This window comes from Equus przewalskii, chromosome 13 (genome assembly GCF_037783145.1).
Source record: "Equus przewalskii isolate Varuska chromosome 13, EquPr2, whole genome shotgun sequence".
NCBI classification, from domain to species: domain Eukaryota; kingdom Metazoa; phylum Chordata; class Mammalia; order Perissodactyla; family Equidae; genus Equus; species Equus przewalskii.
Genome location: NC_091843.1, coordinates 6,723,616 through 6,743,686, shown reverse-complemented (window position 1 = coordinate 6,743,686; position 20,071 = coordinate 6,723,616). Strand labels below are relative to the sequence as shown.

The 20,071-nt window shown below is 37.1% G+C and overlaps 1 protein-coding gene across 4 annotated transcripts in view; it reads left to right on the top strand.

Annotated features, from left to right (window-relative positions):
* CPEB4 (cytoplasmic polyadenylation element binding protein 4) overlaps window positions 1–20,071 on the top strand; it is a 63,664-nt gene that overhangs the window by 21,372 nt on the left and 22,221 nt on the right. For 2 of the 4 annotated variants that reach the window (XM_008525405.2, XM_008525404.2), the window contains exon 3: window positions 15,717–15,767. The exons of the other annotated variants lie outside the window; for them this stretch is intronic. In XM_008525405.2, the coding sequence (XP_008523627.1) occupies window positions 15,717–15,767 (51 nt within the window). The remainder of the gene's footprint in view (window positions 1–15,716; window positions 15,768–20,071) is intronic. 4 annotated transcript variants of the gene reach the window in all.

Here is a 20,071-nt window from a genome sequence, read left to right as displayed (position 1 = left end):
TGTGTATTTTTTCCTTCAAAGAGCAATGAAGAATTCACAGATGAATTCGTGGTCCTAAAATGCCAGACTAAAGTTAATGCTTGATTTTTTTTTTAACCGAGATGATGAACTTTATATCACTGTAGTCTATTGCTACCAACATGTAGTTTTACTGAGGGGAATACTTTATTTCTTGTCAGACTCTCTTCTGATTTAGATAGCTGTCAGGAAAACTATGCTTGATTCTATTGTGAGATTGTGTTTAAAAGTGATAATAAAAGTTGAATGTATTTAAAAAAATAACACACTGTCCTTTGATCCATTAAAACCTGCTTAGCCATTTTGAAAATAAATAGCCTCTGCATGTGCTCTGCTTCTTTAGAAACAGAGAACAGAAAGTGGGCATTAATTCTCTGAGACTAGTAGAGAATAATATGCCTTTCAGAAAAAAAAGTATAAAATATAAAAATTCAGTTAAAAGAATTAATTTGAGAATTGTTTAAAAAACCTCTACCATATGGAGGCAAATTTTATATTTGAGCTCATTTTCTCTTAAAAATAATTTCATAAACTATATTACGAATGACATTTATTTTTACCTTTAATTTACATTTCCTCATAGAAATGTGATTTGTGTGTATGTATTTAAATAATAAAACCTAAAATTAATGTAAGAACTACAAGTTGAGTGAATTGATATGGCTATATTATTCGTTTAAATTTAAAAAAGAAAACCCGGCAACTGAATTTGCCCTTTCCTTTTGGGAAAAAAAATCTAATACAGTGGAGTTAAAAAATTTTATTTTTGCCATCAACAGACAAGATGCTTATATAATATGCTAAGGAAGCTTCAAATGTAGTTTTTTAGTTTCTTTATGAATGTGTTGTTGATTCCAGCTGGCTTGTTGGAAACCATTTATCTTTTTTTTTTTTTTAACATTTTAACAAATGTGCAAAAGGAGTACCTAGCCTTCATTTCATAATTTATATTAGCTTTTTCCAGTGTATTTTAAAATCGTTTTTCTAAGAATTTTAAGGCTATTATCATTTTCTCCGTGTCCAGAGGTTTAGCTCTTTGGGAGGAAAAGGGTCCTCCCTCTACCTTATCTCCAAGACCTTTCTCTGATCAGCTGGAATGTCTGTGTGTTATTTTTATCTGTGAAATTGTGTTGCCTTCTCCATAACCAACGCCAGTGACAATCTGCAGAAGCTCTTCCCCAGAGACCGATTTCATTTCTTTACTGCACATCCAGTCTCATAAGCTAAGAGCCTCTGCTACAGACCAGTTTTGAATTTTGATCTCCCAGGTGGCAGCTTGCGCATTGCTACAATCTTATTAGGCTTATCAAGAATTGTTTTCACCTGGACAGAAAAATCTTTTATAGATGCTCAGATGATTATTTGGGGAATATTGTATCTTACTGTTATTTGTGTTTTTTCTCACCTGTGCAATTGGTACTTATTTTTTAGAAATGGAGCAGCATGAAATAGATTAAGACCAAATGCGAATACGTCTGTTTTCAACCTTCTGAAGCATAGGCTGGACACAGTGAAATAAAGATTCATGAAGCAGTATTATAGTCAGTGTTAGTAGGAGAGACCTCTGAAGACTAAGGAGCCTTTTTTTCTTTCCTGAGTGTGAAGGGAATAAAGGAATATACGTATAAACCAAGAAGTAGTCATTTATGGAATGAAAGCAGAGGGAGACAGCGCTGGAATAGAGAGACAAAAAATAGTACCTGAAAATGATCAGATGTCAGACAGAGTAGAACAATCCATGGTTTCATAATAGTGGTTGAGTATTGTAAATCCTATATATGAAAACAATTTAATATCCAAATTGCTTCATTTCACTAAAAAGCCAAATGAGACAGCAAAATTATTGAGAGAACAAAGGCAATCTGTAAACTGTCAAAACATTATGGTTGTTCTTCAGATATTAATTAACTAAATTATGAGTCAGAATATCTTCTTATTTTTCCTCAGAATATTGTGAAATTGGAGTCTTTTTCTCTTCATATTGTTATGGAATGTGTCTTGCTTTCAATTTTTGGAAGGAGAATTCAGCGTATCCACCTCAATCCCTCTGAGTTTCAGGCATTCTTAAAATACTTAATTTGAATGTAAGCAATAATGATTGCATTTAGAAATGCAGGTTGTTTAAAGTTCTGGTCTTTTACATATCCCCGTGGTGCCCAAGAAACCTATTGCATATGGAGAGTAAGTAGTGGAGTATGATATACAATTAGACATTACTGCCTCCCTTGCTGTTCATGCATTCATTTAATAAGAATTTATTTTTAAGAGCTAGATCTACTCCAAAAATACTACGTATTTAACTCCTGACTGCTGAAGGTATTGTGGCCTTGCATTTTAAAATACTTTTGATATTTTTTTTTTTCTTTATCTACACATTGAATTTGGGAGCCCTTCCGCCACTATTTTTCATTGCTGTGGATTTGTTTGAAACAAATGCTTAGATGAGCAGGCAAGTGATGATTCCATCTGGGCCTCTTTTCTTTGATGCTAAGCAAAAAAATTTATAATAATCTCTCTAGAAGAAAATCGTGAAACTCAGTTGAAAGTTTAGTATACAAAGTTTGTTTCATTAATTTTATGTGAGATTTTTTTATGTCACTGTAAGAGAGTGACTGTTGGGATAATTATTTAAATTCTGTATCTTTACAGTAGGGAGAGAATGAAGTTAGTGCTACTTAAAAAAAAGATACCATAAATAATAACCAGGAAACCTTAAATTTTCCTTTGAATACACAGTTCTCTTAATATTCCTGTAAATTGCAGTCACGTAGTTCTCTATTTTAAAGAACAGATGTCATATACTGATACAGATGTTTTAGAACAGACATTGTACACTAACTTTGTGTATACTGAGATGGCTCTGGAAATCTATGAGAGTTGCTGAAAATAAGACTAAATTTTTAATATTCAGTCATAAATTTGAATTTGAGTAAATAAAATTTTAAAAAACAAAAGGAACTCTTAACTACGTAAGTTCTGTTGCTATAATATTAAAATGATTTATTTTAAGTAGTAGTGGGGGGGAATCTAATTTCCTAGAGGATTTAACCTTTTTCTGTTTAGATCAGTTTGCCTGTGGCAGTTTGAGTAGTGCTCATCTGACACTCTGACCCCACTCCTCCCTCACCCTTTTAAAAGATTAGATGCACACTTTTCTTTAAGTATATTTAATGGGGCATGATGCAAAGTACCATAAAGAAGAAACTGATAATGCAAACTAATTTTACTTTTTATTTTAATACGTTTAATTTTACTTGGATTCATAATCAAATTTGTCCTTCCAAGTAAATTACCATTATGCGGTATCAAATGTCTTCTGGTGAATTGGGGGATCTTTAAATATTAATGTCTTAAAGATTTGGGGTCCACCAGGACGCTGCCCTGCAAGGGGGCAGGAGCCTTCGAGAACTGGCTGGTTCTTTCTCGCTCTGTTTGGATGATACCAAGTAATTCAAAGCAGCATAGCAGGGGAGTGGCTGAGGTCTCTGGAGAGGAGAAAATTGCTTTACTTGTTGAAGCCTCGTGAGTAATGGAGAAAGGTACATAGCAAAGAATACAACTTAAACTCGGCTGCAGTGACCTTTGTGTGTGTGGCTATTCAGAAGTGGAGTGGTTTCCTCTCCTTCAGTCTCCCTTTCCTGACTGCTGACATGGAACATCCTGAACAGTCTTTCTCTTTTGCTTGGCTTAGCTGTGCTGTAGGATGGGACCTGGGCTTCGTGTTGAGGTAACTTCCTTTGTGAAGAAGGAGAGGGCAGAGTAGCGGGCATGATTTCGTCGTGTTCCTGGTGCGGGGTCTGTTCTTAATTTTGAACCGCGGTCTGCTTTCTGGTTTACTGCTGGTCAGAATTTGTTGGATTCCTCACAGCGCTGTGTAGGCAGAGTTTTCAAGGGTGTGGATTTTGAACTGTGTGACTAAACATTTTCAGATTGAGGATTGCTGTTGTTTTTGGTTTTGTTTGTTTTGTTTTGTTTTTTAAGGGGAGGAGAGGAAAGGGAAATGCCTGGGAGAACAAAATGTGATGTTTGTGAACGCTGCTGTGCTCATAGCACTGGAGTGAAGTCTTCCTTACTCTAGTGCCTGAACTGAAACCAACTCGGTTCATACTAATCGTTTCTTGTGCCTTGTCCAGATCCTTGTCTGCCCAGTTTGTTTACATAACGTACTGGTGCACAGAAAGGAGGGCTCCTCTGCCCTCTACCCTCCACACATTTGTGATAGAATACTGACCCTTGTTTTTATTTGTTGTGAAAACCATATAAGCAGTTGTCACAAAGGGGGAATCTGTCTTATGTCATCTATGATGTGGGTCCGTAATTACTTAAGCAGACCCCTTATCTTAGTCCTGAACACTGAGCACAAAAAATCTTATTTTGAGTCCATGAAAATTGAGTGGTCATCTTAAAATGTTGTTGCAACTCTGATTATACCTGGGTGAGACGTGAGGGGAAAGGGGGGCAGGGAGGAAAGTGACAGGAGACTTTTCATGTTATTAGAAGGCTAAAGATCCTAAACATTTCTTTAAAAGATTCTTTTAACTCATGAACTTTTTTTCTGTTACAATTGCGTTAAGGCTCACATATTTTATGGCTGTTGTGACTTAATTTTATTTGGCACATATTCAGGGTGGAGATTGGTAAAGGGATAAACTATATGTGATAATTAACACTTAGAAATAACAAATCCCCAAAGAAGCAGCAATCAGGTAGTAAATTAATACGTGCTTTTCTAAAATGTTTTACATTTTCGCATTAAATATTGTGTACAACTTAAGTATAGGTATTACCATATGGACAGACAATAATATTATTTTCCATTCAGAAATGAAATCTCAGTGACATTTAAGTAGTAGGGTTTTCAGACTTTGTCAGCAGTTTGTAAGTATTACATATTAGGGCCCTCCCTATGGTATAAAAAAGTAGGAGGTCCAGAGCATTTCTAGAGATCCATTTTATTTATGCTCCACATCCAAATTAACGATAGTATATCGTGTACCTTTTGATAGTGTCACTTATTATTTTTCTCTTTTTTCCTTCTATATTATGAAATTATGGACAAGTGACTTGCTATCTCGTTTTCTGAGAGCTCCTAGAACAGCCCTATGTACTAATACCTGCATAATGAAAGCCCTTTTGATTATGGAGTCATATAGAGGGAGTTGACTGTGAAGGTCTTAAGACTTTCCTTGATCCTATTATGTAATCCTGGACTATGTTATTTGCTGACTTTGAGGGAGGGAAAGCAATGCCATCTGATGCATAGCTGATACAAAAATATTCAAGATTCTCTTTGCATTCAATTTAGCAACAGGAAGGACAGAATAGTTGCACAGTTGTGCCATTTCTTGCTGATACACATGGAATTTCTACCTGAATATTATATACAGTTGATTCATTTATCAGCTGATATGCCTGATTTGTGAATTTCTCTACCCTCTGCTACTTATTTTTTCCCGTTGTGTTGCCACTGTCTTCACTACCAAAGGTAAGAGAAAAGAGAGAAAACTCAGTGCATTGTTGCTGTTCAGCGGTAAAAGTTTGCAAAAGGAATAGTTTTTAACTAGTTTTAAACTAGTTACTACTTTTTGAATCAGATCTTGTGATGGCTAGGCTACCTCCGAGCTTCATTCTTTTGTCTAATTGGCTGATTCTGAATTCAGTCCCACACCAGTGCACTCCGTTCTAAAGCAAGGCTTTGTTTTATTCCGGTATTACCTGGTAACCAGTCAATTAAGAACATTAGTGGAACTCTGAAGGGAAAGCAGTTTCCATTATCTCTTTGGAATCCGCTTGGGCGGATGCCAGTTGCTATACATTGGGAGAGAGAAGGAGGAATCAACTAATTAGAGGACCCTTTTTTAATTCTTGAGAAACCAACAATAAAGTGAAAATCTTAATTCTGAAGAACAGCCATGATTAGTTGAAGTATAAAAACCTAAAAAAAAAAAATCTAACTTCTACTAGCCGTAATATTCCAAATAATAAATGTCTGATATGGTTTACATCAGCCACCTGATCTCTATTGTAAATGATCAAAAGTTGTTAGATTATAACAGACTTTCCCAAATTATAAGAAATAAAAAAAAGAAGCATTTAGTTAGGGTGTGTTCACACCGCGCTCTGCCATTAGCAGTTCCGAGGCCCTGGGTTGGTCACTTCTCTCTAGATCGTGGTTTCCTCACCTGTAAACAGAGGGATGAACTTAATAATCTTGAAGTTACTTTCAGCAGTTCTATACAGTCTTTTTGGCGTGTTACTCCTAAGTGACAAAATTGAAGAATTTTATAGTTTAATCACTGAAAGCAGCATATGAATTTCATGATTGGGTATGGCAATATTTAATAGCGAGTAGTGTGTAGAAGGGATATAACTAGAAATCAGTGAGCTTTAGTCAGTTGAGTGAAGACTGCGTCTAGACTGCATTTGTTCCTTTTGAGATAGGCCTAAAAATACTGTTTAGGAAGCAGTTGTTTAAACTTGGCCTCATGAGGTGTTTCTGTTCTCAATTTGTGGACCACAGGCCTCTTCAGCCATGGGAATTATTTGATGGGCCTATGAACCCATTAGGACCACACATGCCAGTTAGATGATAGATATGACATTGTTATACATGATTGTCTTCCAAAAACCATGTGGATGCTGATGTCATGCAATTCAATACATTTAAAGGTGTTGCTGAATTCATAGTAGCCTTTTCTTATTAAGGTTTTCTACTGTTGTTGTTTACCCTGTAGTATTCACTGGAGTGGGGGTTGGGGCTCCAGTTGTTGTCATGGTGGGGAGCCTCTCTGAAGTATTTTCATCAAAGTCGTCTTAATAATTATAAAAGGTTATGAAACACTGCCCTAGAGAACTTCTCCAAGTGTTCTGCTTTAGACCTCTGCATTAGAATGTTCCCCATTACCAAAAAGAACGTAACATAAAAAGGAATTTAATAGAGGAAATGGTGAGGAGGAGGCCAGAGAGGACTGAGGAGGTCACTTACCATATCCTAGATTATTTTTCTCCACTAAATAGCATTTTGGAACTTCGTCTCTGACATCTGAAGCTGTCTTTTTGCCCTTTGAGGAGCATAGGCTGTTTAGGCTACATCTGGCACAATGCCAGGAGGCAGGGGGAGCCATATGACAAGAAGAGTGCACCCCGGAATTGGGTAATGTGGCAGCCCTTTGTTAGAAGGAGAGATAGCCGCCTTTAAGCCATGTGGTTTGGAAGTATCTTATATTTTAGCTTCTGCTTATATTCCGGTTCCACAAACATTTGAGCATATTCCATGTACCAGGTAGTAGTAGATCAAAGAACACCTTTGATGCTGGTCCACACTTTTCTTTTTTGAGGTAGATCTGGACATTCTGTATAGGAAGCAGTGTTAACAACCAGTCCCAAGTGAAAGAGCACTTACTTGTGATACCATCTCTCTGATTTTTATTTTGTGCCCCTTCTGAGAATTATCTATGACTTAAATCCTTACACTAACCTTTTGGTCTGAGTTTTGTGGCTTCCGTTTTACAGTTGAAGAAATTGAAGTTCAGAGAGATACAACAGCTTCTGTAGAGTCACTCAACTAACTGGTACCCAGAGGATTAAGTTAGGAACACTCAGCTTCTGACCCCTGGTTCAGTAGCTTAGGTATTTATTGTGTAGCATTTAAGAGGGAAACAAACATAAAAAAAACTTAAACATTTTTGTCTTAGTATGCTTTAGACAGAGAGTAGGCATTAAAGTTTCTTAATTTCTATTTAGGAGGCAGGGTACAGAATTTAAGATCTGTATTTTAGCGTAATGTTTTGTAAGAGATTCAGATCTCACACCTGCTAATTTCTTATTGAAGGGTGCCTCACTGCGGTGGAGGTCAAATGGAACCACTGAGGGAACTTTTCCAAGCTGGATTATTCTTTTTCCTGATTCTGATTCACCACATCTGTCATGAGACGTGAGCATGTGTATTCCCAAAGTGATTCAGCTATCCTGCCCTCCCTCCACACTCCATCTTCACTTCACTTGGAGAACCACTTTGGATATTTATGTCAAGTCTAAAGCTATGGGAGGCCATTCATACAGCAAATACATATCAAACCTCTACTGTGTGCCAGGCACTATTTTAAGCTGTTGGGATATATCAGGGATTAAAAACAAAGACTCCTGGCCTCATGCAGCTTATCCTCCAAATAGTTAGCAGATATCTTTGAGCAGCCTGTTTACTATTGTGTTTTGAAGGCTAGTAAATAAGACCAAGTCTCAATGCCTTGAGTACCAACAGGAAAAAATAGGAACTGGGCCTTCTGAGAAATAACAAGAGGTGAAATTAGATCAGGTATGAAATTCAAGTACATTCTTCATTAAGCTTCAATGAAGTCATCAGAATTTATATTAAATAAGTGATTAGAGTTGATGATAGGTGTGTATGCAGAAGGCCAACTAGTGACTTTGCTGGTTGCTCTTTGGGGTTTGGACTACAGTAACCAATTTTAAGAGCAGCTTCTCTCTCTTTTCTCTGATTCTGAATCATTTGCAGGCAACATAGCTGATAGTCCCTTAGGATTTCATAAGTTTGACTTGATCTTCTTATATGTTCATGTCAGTACAAAGAGCCGTTTCTCAAAATCATTTTTACCTTGGGGCCAGTCCTACAATTCTTTATGTTTATTCACTGGTTCTTTTAAAATGTGTCTCTTGTAACACATTTCTTTTAATCAAACTTTTTGCAAGGCAGGAGAATTTTAATTTACTGCTTTGGCTTTTTTCTAGACTACTTAAAACTTTTCTACTACCCATTGGTCTGTTTTTCCACTTTTCTTTCCATTTTATTATCCATTTCTCTTTTTTTAACTGGCTTTGGCTGGTTTAGTTTAGACAAAAACTATGCCTCGTTTTTTAAAGCTTAAAAAATTGCCATTAATCTCTGGTATCATAACATCCTCTTAAGGCGAGTTATCTTGTTGCTCTGTCCTCTAAATGTAGCATCCAGAGTCAGAAGGCCTCTGGCAGGGATAAAAATAGCCTTCCTGCTTGCTGGTTTGTTGTGAGGTTTACTGGCAGTAGGAAATCTTTTGAATTCCTCAATTGGGTCAGCTCATTGCTAGTTTCTCTCTAGACCTTCCCTTCTGAAATTCTTAGGTGCTTTTATATCTTGCAACTTTGCACCTGCCCTGAGTTATAGTCAAAGCCATCTTTCTTTGTACGAAACCTCCCACAATCTGTAGAAATATGTCCCTGTTGACTTGACTTATAGATAAATGATATTTTCTTTTGCCACTGTTACAGTCTGTTTTTCAACTACCATACCACAATTGAAAAATTAAATCTGAGCTTTTGGCACAAAAGGAAGATCCTCCCTGGCTTTATTAAAAGGAAAATTTTTAAGCTGAATTTCCAAGTTTTCATTTCCTAAAATCCTGCTGCTGCTTTGCCAGTTTGGCTATTAGAAAACTAAGGAATTAGGTTTTTTTCCCTTCTCTCTCCCAGAGAAGAATTATATCCCTGTTTGTAACCAAGAACACTAGCAAACTCTCATTTCTCTGAAGCTGAAAAACCCCCCAGATGGCCACTCCCTTCTCCAAGCTTCCAGTTTGGGTCTTATTTGGCTGAAAGGTATCCTTCCTCTTTCTTTCTCTCACAAGTGGAAAATTGTTGGTTATCTCTGGTTTATAGTTGGAGAGGGAAAAGAAATTAAAATTAATTGAGCACTTACTGTATACTGGGGACTTTTCTGGACTTTCTGCAAAAATTGTCTCATGAATTTCTCCCAACAGCCTTGTGAAGTAAGTGGAAATATCTGTTTTACCTGAGGCTCAGAGAAGCTAAGCAGTGTGCCCTGCCTCACAAGATGGGATTCATCTGACTGCCCTTTTCATTGCATGCTCCATGGCAGAGAGACCACCAGTCGCTGGCTTTGCTTCAGTCATTCATTCAACAGCTATTCACTGAGCACCTTGGTCTGCCTCGAGCTCTGGGATGCAAGACCCGAAATCAGTCCTCAAAGATCTTGTTGCCCTAGAGGTAGAGAGTTTAGAAATAGGTAATTTAAATGTAATGTAATAAGTGTAAAGGATGTTGTATGAAGCACATAGGAACCGGAGAGCAGGTGGCTTGGGGCAAGGAGGACTTTACATAGGATGTGAGGCTTAAGAGAGAAGCTATCTGGGCATGAAGGTGGAGGCTTGAGGGTTGAGACATGGTGGGCAGAGAGAGAGGAAGGCGTTCCAGACAGAGGGAGGAACTCAGAAGTAAAAGTTAATGGGCCAGTAGTTTCGAATGCCTGGAGTACCTAATGTGGGACGGCAAATGGTAGTGTGAAGAGATGAACTGGAGAGATAGGCAAGAGAATTCCGGTATTTTTGTAGGCCCTGGCTTTAAACTGAAAGACAAGTCTGCCCCCACAGAAGAGTTTTGTTGAGCCTAAACTGTGTGTGTATGTGTGTAATTTAAATGGCTCTGTGGGAGACAGGGCAAGACTTTCCACTTGATGTCAGTTCTGGCCAGTTCCTCCTTTGTGATTTTTTTACATGAGACTGTCTTCACTGGAAGTTGGTTGTATCACAGATTGGTCAGCAGGTGGAATAAGCTTGCTGATTTTGATTTGGGGAGTTATTTTTAGGTCAATAGAATAAATTATTAAAAATAATTATTTATATCATTAAATGATAGACCATATTGAATACATTTTTATTAGTTCATATTGATATGTGTTCTGTATAAGTATAAAGTTGATATTCAGAAACTGAATTTATTACACGTTTCTTGAGCTTTGCTATGCGTTGTCCAGGTCCCCACAGCGCCATCTTGCTGCAAGGCTCAGGCAGTTTTGGTAAAAACAGCATATGTGGAAAGGCAGGTGGAACGCCTCCTTTAAGAAATTCTTTATGGCAGTATAGCTTTGACTGACTTAGACGTGAACTAAATAAATTAGCAGGAGCAGAAGCAACAAGAGCACCTCTAGTTAGGCAACAACAGCAAGCATGTGTGTATGTAGATATACGTGTGTGTGTATATTGTGTGTATAAATCTTTGGTCTACCTTAGAAATGGACCTAAGCCCATACTTACTTTTCCCTATTAGAAGTTTTTAATGGTGTCCTCTGAAAACCCCTCCCTTTTCTTTGGACTATCTAAGTTTTTATAGTAAGTCAATAAAAAAAATTAGAATTTCACACTACTTGTCACTTTATAGGACTACATGGCTATATTTTGGACAACCTTGCAGAATTATCCCCTATTATTGGTCCTTGGCCTGCACCATGTCACCAACAATGCTGGCATGACTCTGAAGAAGAGAAGGTCATAGCATGAAATATAATAGCACTGTAGAACATTTGATATTTCTCGGTGTGTGTTTGAAATGGCGGCATTTATTGTATCATTTCTTGCTGAATCATCAGTAGCAATAATATCTGGGTTACTTTTTAGGAAATAACTATTATTTTATCTAATTTTAAAAGCAATACATACACATACTGTTAATATATTAGAGTATTTCCTTCTAGTCTTTTCTCCTTTCATCTCATTGACTGGGATACTTTAGTTAGTGTGTTAAAAGAATATGATAGTCCATACTGTTCTTTTGAGCACCTCCTCCCCCCAGCAGTTCTTAGTCTCGTTAGTAAATATTGGTTCTCTCCAACTTGCAAATGCCTTGCATAGAATTGCCTGGTTGGAGTGTGGATCTTCTAGGCTGTAGAATTTGGTAGTGTAGTTCCCCAGACTCACACTGTATCACTTGCCTATATTTGGCTAGGTTGAGTCATGTCACCAAATATAGTCTATGCCTTCTGCATGATGTATCCAGGCTTCTGGCTCCAGATGCCACAGCTGGCCTCCAGAGACTACTGCTTTCCCGTCGTAAAGTCCCTTAAGATTAGGACTGCTGATCAGGCAGTATTTCTTTGTATTTATAACACAGCCAATACAAAGAACCTTCAAAGAGTGAATTTTATCCACCAGATAGGTTAACTTGCCTGAAATCCTAATGCCTTCCTTCTCCCTTGAGGAATTCAATTCTTAATGTGCCAAAACCTGGGTTTTGTTTATAGATACATGAGTTATCAAAAAAACAAAACCCACGAACACTGGGTTATATTCATATTCAGATAGCTCAGTTATTTTTATTTTACTTCTTTTTATTCACTTGTGAAATGCTGATGTTTTAAGTTCCATGGAATGAGCTCATTGAATGCTTACCTGGTGCCCAATCAAGAAGCTCAAGGGACCAGGAGAAAAAAGCTCTAGTTCCTAAGGGGGCTATAATGTACAAGAGATAAGTTAGCCAGTAGCTGAAATGATTACCTAAGAAGATTGGCTGTTGCAACATAGCTAGAAATAAAATTTGGTGACTTAATCTAAAAAGGAGGTTTCTTTTTTGGGGAAGGTACCCTGGAAAAAGGTGAATCTGAAAAACAAAAAAAAAAGATTTGAAAAATATCCTCCAGAAAGAGGGCCACAGTCTCAGATGAGGGAGGAGGGGGATTGTCAGCGGTCTAGCCATGGAGTAGAAAATGCAGAAATGCCAGCACAAGCGGGTATGCAGAGAGCACAGAGGCTGGTAGAGCAGAAGTGAAAGGACTGCAAGGAGAGTGGCAAAGCCTGTGGGAGACTTTAAAGGCCCCTGGCACTGAGAATGGGAGCTGATGGAAGATTTCCAGAGAGGAGGTGACGTGTTATCTGTAGTAGATGTGGTGAATGCATGACTCTAGATATTTTAGCTATAGAAAGAATTTACAGAAGGATAGGGCAGACAGGTTAAGGAAGCATTATGAAAGTTAAAAAAAAAAAAAGCTTTTTCAGTATAACTGTGTATATTTTAAAATTGAAGTAGAAAGCATTACTGATTGGTTAACAAAATGTTAAACCAAAATACACAGGTGTATTTGCTACTCAGAGGCCAAAGTTGGTTCCAGCCTCACAGGACTCATATCACAAGACCAGGTAAAAAAAATTAAAAATAAGTATCACTTTCAGAGTTAAACTATGAACTTTGCCAGTGCTTCCTCAGCGTCCTATTGTCTTAGTGGAAGGGTAGAATTACTGTATTCAGAAGTCTAAAGAGCAGAAAAAGGTCACCTGCCTTGGGGGTAGAGGGTGGGATCCCTTTAGGACACGTACTTTGAGGCAAACCCTGAGAACTGAGTTAAGGGACATTTTTGTGCCTGTCAAGTTGAAATAGTCTTCTTATCTCCCTCCTTAAAAGGTACCCAGAAGCGAGTTTCTGATAAGGTGGAACTTGATTTGTTAAACTGGACCACCCAGTTTGGGAATTTGTCTTTTGGATCCTCATTATTAGTTATCCCTTCCTGGCGTCAAAATAAGAGGCATTATAGTTTATATGGAACAGCCCTGGTTTCAGTTGGAATGTAAGCGTTAAAAAATTGAATATCTTCTTGGAAATAACAAAACATTTCCTCTTAACTTTGATTAATATGTTAAATATTTTTGTTTCTGTATTGATTTACTTCATCTTTTTAAAAAAGTTTTATGATAAATAAAAATGGTACGTGTGATAGCTCTGTTAGTTCATTTACTAGAGGGTTTTACAACTATAACATTTATACATATGTTCCATTACAGAAAATCACCTGCTACTTTGAGTTAACTGATTCGAAAACAGTACTCACCCCTCCTAAGTTTTTTTTGTGTGTGTGTGAGAAAGAAAGATTCGCCCTGAGCTAACATCTGTTGCCAATCTTCTTTTTTTTTGCTTGAGGAAAATTAACCCTGAGCTAACATCTGTGCCAGTCTTCCTCCACTTTGTATGTGGGTTGCCTCCACAGCATGGCTGATGAGTGGAGTAGGTCCACACCCAGGATCTGAACCTGCAAACCCGGGCCACCGAAGCCTAGTGTGTGGAACTTTAGCCACTTGGCCACGAGGCTGGCCCCATCCTAAGTTTTTAACAGTTAAGGTCATGTTCTTATTCCAGCGTCTCAAGTCTCTGCTTTTTTAAAAATATACTTGTGACAGGTCATATGATCAGGACTTGTAGTTAAAACAATTCATATGGAATTCACTGGATTTGGATACTTGGATGTGTACATTAGTATTAAATAATGAAGCTGATTTTTAGGAAGCAATTTAAATACCAAAATTAACTTTTACCTCCACTCTCTAAATAGGAATAAGCCTAAATTTTAAGTGGAACAATTGACAACAATAGTAAAAACAATCCTTGTGTTTGGTTTTAAATTGTAGAAAAATTATTAAGTTCTGATTTTGTTTCATATTAAACTCTAAGTTTTGGATATGGGTTAATTAAAGCTATTAGCTATAGAGAACAATTTTCTCTTTGCATGGCATGAGTTCATTTCTTTGAAGACTATGTCGAAGAAGCAGAATTTTGAGAAATTGAAGGATAGTGAGGCCTGAAGTTCCTTTCTAAACAGTTCTAAATACTCGGCTATTGGATTGATAGGACCCCGTATTAGCTCTGATTCCCACAGTGTTCAGTGGAACTAGGTAGAGTCTTCCTGGCATCTTGGAAGGCTTGCCCCTTCTCATGCCTCAAGGCATGAGAACCTCTGCTAACCCACTTTTTCATAGCCTTGGAGAGTCTGCTATGATTCTATGGGATTGTAGTTTAGCCTGCTGTTTCCTAATGGAGTGTTTGTAATTCTGAGTCAATTTTAAATTCTTACAGTACTTCAGATTTATAGAGTGAGTGCTGGACTATGGTAGATAATTAACAATCAAGTTCCCCTATCCATTCCTTAGGTGAGCAAGACTTGTCGAGGGTTCTTCATTGTTCTTATGAAGGTGGGTGTAAATGGGCATGTGGAATATGGAGACTTAAAAATGTTGCCATGATGATTTTTATAACGTATAGCATAGAACTTGGTACATTGTATGCACTAAGAAGTAAGTGCATGGTATGTGGTCTGTGTACCTTAACTTAGATGGAGATGTTCTTCCAAAACAGAAATGTAATTCCTTGTAAATGGAGAAATCCCAGTGCTCTTCCCCCGCTTATGGGTGGTTACCCATTTGGAAGATGGCACATCCTCCAAAAATTTTAGTACTTTACAAATTCTTTTTTTCTGGGCATCCTGGGTGCTCATTTTAGGTTCAAAACTACATTTTGAACCACTTCAAAATTCGAAGGAAACTAACCCAGCATTTATTGAGTACCTGCTGTGCTCTGGGCATTGTGCTGTGTGCTTTGATATTTTCCGTCATGTGAAGCACAATGATGTGTTTTTCTTTACCTTCTATACTTTTTCCCCAAAATGTGAATTTAAACTCATTAATGTGTCTGTACATGTAGGCATAAGCCTGGCACTTTTGTTATGGATCATATAGAAAAATATTCCTGCTAATTACATACATTTAAAAAAACAACAGCAAACTACACACATGCAAAAAATTTTTCACATTTGTGGGGCCAAAAGATGGAAGATTGTTATTATGAGTTGGTATTAGAATATAATGTTATGAAGAAAATTACTTTGTATGGGCACTTGGAAATTAGAATGATCGAATGGTTAAGTATGAAGGATATTTTATTTTCCCACTTTCAAACTTTCTCTTTTTGAATGTTTGTGAACATGCTAATTGATATGTCCTCTGACTCATTGTGTTCATTAGCACAGCAAAGTTTTATCTCATATCTTTTTAAATACCTTTCCTATTAAAGCAATTAATTCAGCTTTGTTATTGAATAGGTTTAAACGATCTACGAAAATAAATTTAGTAACGGCCTTCTTTTACCTTCAGGTCGTCTAAACTATTCATATCCAGGATCCGATAGCTCTCTGCTTATTAATGGTAAGTGATCATTGGTTTACCCTAGTGAAGTTCGCAGAACTGAAACACGGTAGTACTAGGGGAGAAAATGCAGGAGTTGTGCTTCAGCAAGTGGGGAAATGATATTCATTTGTTCTGTAATGGTAATTGCAAGTTGCTGTTAATCTGTCAGCTATTTTATGAATAATTATTTTTCCTCCAGATTGTGACAGGAACTTTTTTAAACTTCGAGAGCCAGCTGATTCTGTCTTGAGATTGGTGACAGTGAGAATAAATGAGAATCCCATAATGATAGGAATGGCTTAATCCACGTTAGCTTCTGTGGAGTGACCTTTGAAATGTCAACATAAAAACCATTTCCATGTAGTTGGAAAAATGTTCCAGGAGAAAGGGAGAGTAATCAGAGATCTCAAACCAGAAAAAGCAGCCTTAAGACCACAGGGCCTGACATTGCAAAGGGCAAGGTCATTCACTGTTTGCTGTCTAATGATTACAAGAAAAGTGAAGTTTTATTGGCCTTTACAGTGCCTTCAGTAAATTCTCCTTGCCTGTTCTAAACATTGCCATTGTGTCATCGAGTTCTCTTTTTATGAGCGTGTGCTGAAGCAAACTGAAGTTCACAGGGGAGGTGGGGACAGCTACTCACAGAAAAAACTCAAGAATCAAAAAAGTGTTTTAGACTACTGTAGTTGAAAATGATTGGGTGGAATACAGAGGTCTTGTTTACTTCTTTTCTGCTCATTTACTATTGAATATGGATTTCAGATTTCTGTGTTCTTGATGCTTTCCATTTGCCAAAACTCATTTTAAGTCCCACCACTTCTAAGAAGTGGTCTTAACTAGGTAGCTATATTCTCATCATTCCAAAAACAAAGTAAGACCAAAAAACTTTCTATTTTTTGTCTATGGTATATTATGAATAGCGAATTAAAAATTATTTTAATGACTGGATCTCTTTTTGGTTAGTGTTTGAAATTCTTGTTCTGTAGAACGTAAGATTGTTGGGCCAGGAAAAGTTAGAAGGAAATTTGATTTATGAGAGTTGCTGAGTGCATTAGATCCTCTGGAGATTGTACAGTTTATAAAAACCTCACTTGTTCATCAGACTTTGGTCTTTTCATGCTACAGCTGCCAGAAATAATTCCAAAATATAATATTTCAGCGTAAATGTGTGTAGACTGAAAACCAAACCCAGTGGTGACAATGGCATCAGGATAAGGGAGAATAATATAACGGTTGCCATTGTAGCGTGGTTTTAGCTTTTCCAGTGGAGCGGGTTCCAGTCAGGTCTATGTGCTGGAAATTGTAGTGAACAAAGATTTGAGACACTCTGTGGGATCTTAGGCAAAGTGATCAACTTTTCTTTGTCCCTATTTCCTCATGAAGTTGCTAAATTAGTTCACTTCCCTGTGGAGTTTGTCTTTTTTGAGGTGAGAAAAATAACACTCTTTAGTAGGTTTGCCTTAAAGTTAAGTTAACTTTTTTTGTAGAGTCTATTATTACGAGATTGTCTTTTCTTTTATCCCCTTTTTAATATCCTTTTTTTAAATGAAGAGATGATTTCTAATGACCCTTACTTGGCAAAGAAAAAATAAACTTCTATGTTTTGAAATTTTAGTGGTCCATAGACTCTAGAAGGGGACTAGATGGTTTTTACTGTTGCATACATGGAAATTTTGTATATTATAAAAGTACTGACTGAGGCTAACATTGTCTCAAACTGAAAGATAGGAAGATAAAGAAAGAACAAAGAGATGTCAAAGAGGGGAAACTTGCTGGCTCCTCAAGCAATATCCAAGGTATGGGGTTATGGCTGCCATGGTCTCAGATCTAGTAGTCAGCTTTGCAGGGTCCCAGAACTAGATTTTGTCGTGTTTGATCAACTGTTAGTTCTTAATTACCAAGCACCTAGGACCAGATGCCAATTTATATGTTTATAATGAGCAATAAAACTTCTAGGTAGACCAGATGCTGGAGTTGACTGATAGACCCATTCTCTCTCCAATAGCAAAGTCCAGATTATAGAAGATTGCTTAAAAGTCATGAAATTAAAGCAAGGTAAGGGTGGAGGGGTGTTGAGACAATTCCTTCACTTAGGCATAGGCATTGCCATTCTCTTCAGTCAAATTTATGAAACATTTTCTGTGATGGATTGCTTCTATATAGAAATTCATCTCATTCGTGTACTGATTCTTAGTAGCTTTGTTCTCACTTTAGCTCAGGTTTTGGGGGTACCCATATTGCAAATCTGGTGTAATGCATTAATTGTGCTTAATAAAGACAAACACAAAAATCAGAAATACTACCCATCTCATAGGGTTGTGGTGAAGTTAAATGCATGTAAATCATTTAGCATAGCACTTGGCACATAGTCAAATTAAAATAATTAGAATGTAATTTTTTTGGCTAGGAATAATAGTGCTAAAGATTTATGAGGAAAAAAACACAAGGGATTAAGATGAGTTTGTAAAAATTGTAGTTGAACATGCTTTCTTTGTCTATTAAGATAGATAACCTAAAACTTACTATATTATTGACTTTTAAATGCAGTCCCTTCACATCTTATATCCATGCAGGCTTTTCTTAAAACTGAAAACAGAAGCCTAATATACTGTGTTGCTTGGTATTCATTATTCAATTTTAAGACTTTTAGGAACTACAAGGAGCTGTTCTTCCCTGTCCATTAAAAATAGTCTATTCAGGCTTTTAAAAACCTTTAGAAAGGTGATTATATAGATACTCCATTTTGTTTCAACTGTAACTTTCAGAGCTTTTTCTTCCAAGCCTCTAGAAAGCCATTTCTTGTTTTGTTTGGATAAAAATATGAAAGAGCTGTTCTTTCTCTCTCACGTGAACGTTTGAATTTCAACTGTGATTTTTATTGTATAACTTCTTTTGAAATTTTCAGGCAGTCTCAAAGCTTTTTGGAAAGAAGTAGGGTTTAAATCCTAAATAAATAAAAAGAAAAAAGACTCAGAGTAGTCTACCACCTTCAGCAGTTTATATTGGAAAATATTGGAATTTGCATGTACACAGGTAAAAAGGACTTCCTCATCCAGTGGATCAAATTACTTCTCTTTCCCCTGGCTGTGCTCTATCAGTAGTTGTTACACTGTACAGTGACCTTCATATAACACTCATGACTCGTAAAAGACATTGCCAGTATAATTCAACAAATAATAATTGATGACTATGCTAAGAATGTTGTAGTGCACATTCTAAGGAATTATTCGATGTATTGCTGTGTTGTTAGTTGTAGAGATTTTTTTGAGGGGCATTCTTGGGGGAAATCCTTGGATTTTAAATGTATAAAAACCCCAAACTTTCTAGCTACTTTTTAGATACTGGATTGGTTTGCTGGGGCTGCCATAACAAGTACCGCAGACTGGGCGGCTTAAACAAATTTATTTCCAGTCCTGGAGGCTGGAAGTCTGAGATCAAGGTGTCAGCAGAGTTGATTTCCTCTGAGGCCTCTCTCCTTAGCTTGTAGATGGCTGTCTTCTCTTTCTGTCTTCACATGGGTTTTCCTCTGTGCATGTCTGTATCCCAGTCTCTTATAAGGACGCCATTCATATGGATTAGGGCCCACCCCAGTGACCTCATTTAACCTTAATCACCTGTCTAAAGACCCTGTTTCCAAATACAGTCACATTCTGAGGTTCTGGAGGTTAGGACTTCAGCATGTGAATTTTGCGGATGTGGCATAATTCATCCCTTAATAGATACCTTTTCCTACATAATCTTACATAATAGGAATATAGTTAGAATATCCATTTTATGGTTATGAAAAACAAGCCTGAAACTTACTCAGTTTCTCAGCTCAGTCAGAAAGGATCGCTCAGCGTAGGCCAGACTTACCTCCGATTCGTCTGGTGTGTCTTGGTTTAGCTCTGAGATAGATATCAGATTAAAAGATTAATTTTGCTTTTACCCAGCTTAAAGCTTTTGCCCAAGAAAACTAACATGCATCCACCCCCACCTATGCATAAAAGTGCTGTGCATGGTACTTTTTCCCCAACTTCCCCATTCCACTGCTTTGGCCCTTGGCATTAGCTGCTTCAAAAATGAACCTTGTGGCAGGGAAAGTTATAGAAGAACAACAAAATATATTATATTTCAACAGATTCATGTGTATATTTCCTTTCCTCTGTGGATATCTTTCACTTTGCAGCATCAACTAAAATATTTGCTTGTCCCAGAGGAGGAGATCAGTCAGATATCTTTTAAAGGTTATTTTAAAGGTTAGCATAGAACAGCATCTCTTAATTATAGTTCTTTGAAATGAAAGGAGGAAGATTATTTGCTTAAGGAGGAAGAGGTGCAGA